This window comes from Solea senegalensis, linkage group LG15 (assembly GCF_019176455.1).
Source record: "Solea senegalensis isolate Sse05_10M linkage group LG15, IFAPA_SoseM_1, whole genome shotgun sequence".
In the NCBI taxonomy this organism is placed as follows: Eukaryota; Metazoa; Chordata; class Actinopteri; order Pleuronectiformes; family Soleidae; genus Solea; species Solea senegalensis.
This window is the reverse complement of record NC_058035.1, coordinates 15,204,483-15,210,502: the sequence shown is the minus strand read 5'-3', so window position 1 is coordinate 15,210,502 and position 6,020 is coordinate 15,204,483. Positions and strand designations below refer to the sequence as shown.

General features: G+C 41.3%; 1 protein-coding gene across 1 annotated transcript; it reads right to left on the bottom strand.

The window, feature by feature from the left end:
• Positions 1–5,081: 5,081 nt before the first annotated feature.
• On the bottom strand, positions 5,082–6,020 carry LOC122782104 (radial spoke head protein 3 homolog). The gene has a single exon (XM_044046310.1). The coding sequence runs from the start codon at positions 6,018–6,020 to the stop codon at positions 5,082–5,084; it is 939 nt and encodes a 312-aa protein (XP_043902245.1).

The following is a 6,020-nucleotide window of genomic DNA, read 5'->3' as shown; positions in this document are numbered from 1 at the left end:
CATAGAGTTTGTCATTCGGGGTTTTTTTCCACTATTTTTTCAAATACACAGACCTTTATTTTGAATCCATATACTGTGCATGTACCTGGATAATTATATATGAAAAGGTGAATTCCCAGTCATCATATGCTAGTTTTTGTCTCTTCTTATGTGTGTTACTCAGAACTGGCTATTCAGAGTGCCACATATAAATGCACTGTTCACAGACATGAAATGCAAGAGCGAAGCACTCAGGCTCAGTTGGCTTTTATTTATGAACCATTTCAAGTCAATAGTATTTAACTGCATTATACCGTAAGCCAACAAGAAAACCCCTGCCACTGAGTTTACTGAATTTACAGCCTTACTGGAAACACTTGAACAAAAACCTTTCAGCTTTTCCAATCATTCCAAAGGTTGTGGAACATCATGATTTTGATGACTGGAATATGTGATTGAACTAAAGCCCTGGTGACAGTTTCACACAGTGTACTAAGAAGAAGTGTGAATCTCACGACCTGAATCATTATTACTGTCGAAGATGTCGGAAGAAGAAAAAGAAATCTCTTGAGATTGTTGGTGTTCCATTTAAAGGTGACATACGTGACAGCGACCTTTATCGTTCTGCACGTTGAAAATGTTGCACAAACACTTGGGCATTCATATCTGCTCCGACGTCGACATTGAACCTATTTGGTTGATTTTAGCAGCAGAAGGAGACTGAAGGTGAGGAGAGGAGACGAGGGAAAAATAACAGTCTGTAAAACATTATATATGTTAAATATAGAGCATATAAAGTGTCTGAGAGAGAGAGAGGATTAACTAAACCTTGGCTGAACTTCCCAGTATATCCTGCATGTATGTCATCCACCCTCGTACTTTTTCTTCTCTGCTCAACATGTTTTTAAACGGGTAGAAAGGTTTGATTGCTAAGGTGCTTCTAGCTGCATTATTGGGTGGATGGCAATAGGTGGCACAACAGACCAAAACACCAAAACAAAAAACAGTTGCCTGCCAATTAAATACCGTTTAAAGCCAGCATTTCAATTATATTTCCTCACTCTGATGACATTGTAATACAATGCACTTCTTACATGTCGTATCTTTTAAAGAGGCAAGTGTGGCAGCCAATGTTTCAGGCATCTATTAACACACACACTATCCCTTTAATGTGGAAAACATACACCGATTGAAGTTCACGCAGAGAGTTGGAAAAAATGCCTGTACATAGTTTCCATTTTTAGTTTCAAAGACTCAAACAAATGTATATTTTAAATTTGTGTTATACTGTTCAAACTTAACATTAAACATGCAAACTCTGGTGTTCATGTACAACTACAGTCTTTTTTTCTAAATAAAACTGTGTTCCCTCATTTTAAATTGTTAACACAGTATTTTAATATGCAGTAAATTGTAAATAACTGCCAGATGCTGGAAGCTATTCAAGAAAAATGGGCAAAAGCACATGCTCACAGGACATTTTCTGGCCCTTTATGGTGAAAATAAACCAGTGCTTTAAAATTCTGAATATGAACTATGACTATCAAACCAAGGAAAGGACACAGTGTCCCATGATTTAATAGGATCAGATAAAAACAGGCTTCTGTGCATCCGTCCATCCTTAAGTTTAATGAAGAAATTAAAACAAGGTCGAGTTGACGGTGAAAGTATTTCTCTCTCTCTCTCTGCACTGATTGATTACACTGTGTGGTCTACTGTAAAGTGTCTGCTCGTGTCGTGAGATTAATTGTTCTTACGTCTTTGTTCCCTCCATGTGTGACATTACAGATGTGCAAGACAAATGTTTGGAAATTACTCAACTACAAAATGATTATTGGAAATAGTTTCCATGACAACAGATACTCATAGTGCCTTAGAGGCAAACCCTGATGTTGCTGATGACCATTAAAGTGTCACATTTCAGCCTCATCCAGAGTGTGGATGGGATATGGGCGTAATGGAGTTGCCTCTGCAGAGTGGGACGGGGAATTGAGGGGCAGAGAGCGGAGCGTGTGTGTGTGTGTGTGTAGAGGGAGCGATGGTAAGAAGAGCTTGACCTTGGTGACACGGACGGTTGCAAATTGAAGTTTCTCTCCTGAAGGATTTGTTCGCCCACAGTTAGCAGTAATTGAAAATGTATAAACTCTGTGTATGTTATGCTTTCTTCCTAAAAAGTCAATGATTAAGATCAATAAATGTAAATCTATTTCAAGATAAGGCCTCAGAAATGAGGGTGAGGTCTTACTGGTCCAGTATGAATACAAGAGAAGGTTCTAGACGCACACATACACACTTAAAGGAATATTTCACCGATTTGCATTTAACTTACTAGAATAGGAGTAGTATTTTTGAAAAATTCCCAAAGTTGTGCTTCCCAACCTCAGTTTCCCCTGAGTTATCTTAATATATATATAATATATATCTTAATATCTTCATTCTTTTCTTTGTTACGTGCTCACCAGTGACACTTGGTCCTGTTAGCATAACTGCTAGCAAAGATGGCGGACCCATGCTGGGAATGAGGTCCCGTCCTCCTACGAGTGGCTCTAAAAAGTGCGGAATTAGCGTTGCAGTTTCAAGCCTCAGTGTCACTGATGGACACGTAACAAAAAAAAAAAGAATGAAGATATTTCTCGACTCAGGGGAAACTGAGGTCGGAAGCACAACTTTTCAAAAATACAACCTCTATTCTAGTAATACAAAGCTAAATGCAAATCAGTGAAGTATTAGAGAGAGAAAGCACCAGACACTGTACACCGTGGAGAAATCTGTAAAATGTATTAGCACAGAAGTTAGAGGAGCCACTCACACACAGGCTAATTTGTTACTGGAGAATCTCAGGCATTTTCGTGCCTGGCACGTCGCCCGGAGGCTGAAATGCAGATTCTTCTATTTCGTACAAGAGTGGATATTTATCACCGTTCAATATCCTCTCCTCTCCTCTGCTGTTACAGAAAGTGATTATGTGATTATTAGAGAATTCCTCCTGCACGTCATTCCACTCATTCCACGTCTCAAATGACTCGACATTTGAGTGACATGAATGGGCATAAAAAAGATCAACGCGGGAAAAGAGGAAAGATGGTTGTCTGTGCTGGGCGAGGTTGCGAAAAGGTGGTTAGCGCACACAACCTGCGCTCCTTCATTTAAGTATTTTGTCATTTGTTTTCCTCTACACATTTGGTGTACAGAAAATGGGCTTTTGTGAAAATATTCACGTGCGTTTGGCTTCAAGGGCATTTGTGTGTTTCCTCTTGGATGGGTCTACTTCCTCTGTTACATATAGAGAATAAAACACAGAGTAGAAAGCCGGTGCAGAGTGTGGAAGTGATGAGGTTTTCAAAACTTGGTGTAAAAAAAGTGAAGAAAATGAGAGCAGAAAGCGTGGAGGAGGATTATGGATGGGAAGTGATAGTGCAGCTCCATGGATAAAACAGGTGGGTGGCACAGAAGGGCAAAGATAATTGGATTGTGGGGGCAGTTATATTTGACGAGGGTGAATGTACTTCCTGGACATTTTTACCATTTGGCCGAGCTCCTGTGTAATCAGAGAAAAGAGCTGATGTGGACAACCGTCCACACGAGACGCTCACGTAAGCCACGTAAGAGGCGTCAACATTAACTGTATATACACACAAAATATGGAATATGTACATGATAACAGCATGATTCCAGACTGCTCATCACCTGGAAACTCTGCCCGTTAAAATGCAACACTCTAAGAAGAACATTTGAGTTGCATTGACACCACATGTCGTAATAGAACTGGTATATCGCTTATATGAAGGTGGGCGTAATCTAGCGGCAGCTGAACAGCTGAGGTCTTTATGCAGTTGATAATTGATGGTGATCAAACACAGGTGCACGCGATCAGCCAGTGCCAAGGAGAGAGTTAAAACAAGGAGTGGAATGAAGGATCGTGACATGTAACATATGCCACATAAAGCCAAACCCGACATGAAAATTGTTGATGACAGTGCTCTGTGTCATATAAGAATACAGTAGCTGTGTGTGTGTTGTGTACTTGTGATCGCTGTGTTTAATTCTGAAGATAGTTCTAGTGTTTTGGACAACAGTGGACTTCAGTTTGTCAAGACATTGACTGGACAAGGATGAATTTCTGGTCCTTCAGCATCCACTGAAGGATCCTGCTCAGGTGACTTGATACAGTGAAAACTCAAATGAATTGCTCGCATGAAAATTAATGTCGTACAAAAGTTTGCCCTTGTTTGGGTTTCTCAATCCTTGTCCATGTTTTACATATTTCCCTGCTCCAACACACCTAGAGGAACCTGGGGAACATCTAAAAACATGCAGGGCAGTGGATCCTGAGGACCAGGATTGAGTAACACTGGTCTAGCACGTCCCACAGGTGCTCTTGTTTGGAATTTGGAGGCCAAGTCAACACCTTGAACTCACACCTGTGTATTTCAAAGGACTATTGATCCATTTGTGCAGTGTTGACGGAGCTTTATCCTGCTGTCACTGCACACTGTTACCGGAGTTTGATCTTCCTTGTCGTCGTGACAAATATTCAGGTTTGTACAGATGATTTACCACCACTGAGACGGAAGGCACACCGCTTCAATCATCAGCCACCAATGCCAGATAAAAGTGAAGTCTATCATTTTTCTCTTACTTATACAACACCACATCTTTAGTTTCTAGAGAGAAAGTAGCTTGGTGGCTTTTCTGGGTGACAACCACACAAAAGACTGTTATTTGCTTCTAATTTTCTTTCCTTTGTCCAGACCATGTTTTAATGAGCAACAAGACAGACTATTAACCCTGAATAATAGACTATTATTTTGGACTTGTTGTGTCTCGCTTTCCTTGTTTCATACCTTGTTTTCCTGATAAACCTGAGTTTATAAATTGCTTCAGTGGCTTAAAGTAAAAATAATCAGTTTGATCACATGGTCTTCAGATTTTAGGCTGCAACATTCCAGGAAAGTCATTTGAGTTCTTTTTAAATATCCGGTTTTATTACATTTATTTAAATTTACCAGTAAATCACAACAATTCCATATTGGCTGTTAATTGTTTACAATATATTGTGCAGCCATATTTTTTAAAGAAATAAATAAAAATGTCTCTCTGTGCTACATGTCGCACACACTTTGCTCCTTGTACCTGTTGTGTCTCATCTGGACGAGGTTGTGCACAATGGTGTCCAGCACCTTTCTTGTCGAGTTCTTCTTCTCCAGATTGCTGCAAACCTCAGCCATGAGCCACGGCAGGAAATGAGTCTCAATATCTCTCACCACGGGATCGTCAAAGAAGCCTCTGCTTGAGAATGAGGTGAAGACTGCAGGGTACAGATCAGCCAAGCACTCTTTAGTATACGCCCGGGCAGCAATTTTCTCTGCAGTCTCTCTTTCTTTCAGCTGTGCCTCCTTCTGCTCTATAATTCTGCGTTCTCTTTCCTCTCTGTGGCGTCTCACCTGCTCCTTAAGTCGCTGCACCTCTGCCAGCTCACTATTCCGGAGCTCTTGGAAGGCCTTCTGCTGTGCACCCAGACGGGCCAGCTCGTCTTCCTCCTTCACCTCTAGCACAGACTGCTCTATCACCTTATCCACCATTATCTCCACCAGCGGTGGTACCTCCCTGTCAAAGTCAAACAACTCCCCCTGCTCTATCTGTATTGAAATATCTTTGCCAATTTTGGGAGGTATGAAGATTGTTGGTGTGCTCTGAAAAGTATTGGTCTGAGACTCAACGCCTGTGACTATTTTAGCGACACTCATTTCTCCAAGATTAGGATCTGTTTGAACGCCGCTGTCTTTGGAGACTGGTGGGGCTTTGGCAGTCTTGGGCGCCGTCTTCTGGCTGGTATGATTCAGAGCAGTGGCTTCTCTCCGTGGACTTCGTTTTTCAGCCGAAGGATTCGCCGTGACAACACAGCAGTCGTACGTGATGGTTTCATCGTGGGGGAAAGCATTCTCGGGTGGAGATCTGAAGACGTTCTCCACAGATATGGAGTAACCGGAGAGAGCATAAATTCTGCTCGGCAGTCGTTTGTGTGGAGAATTAAAAGCCAT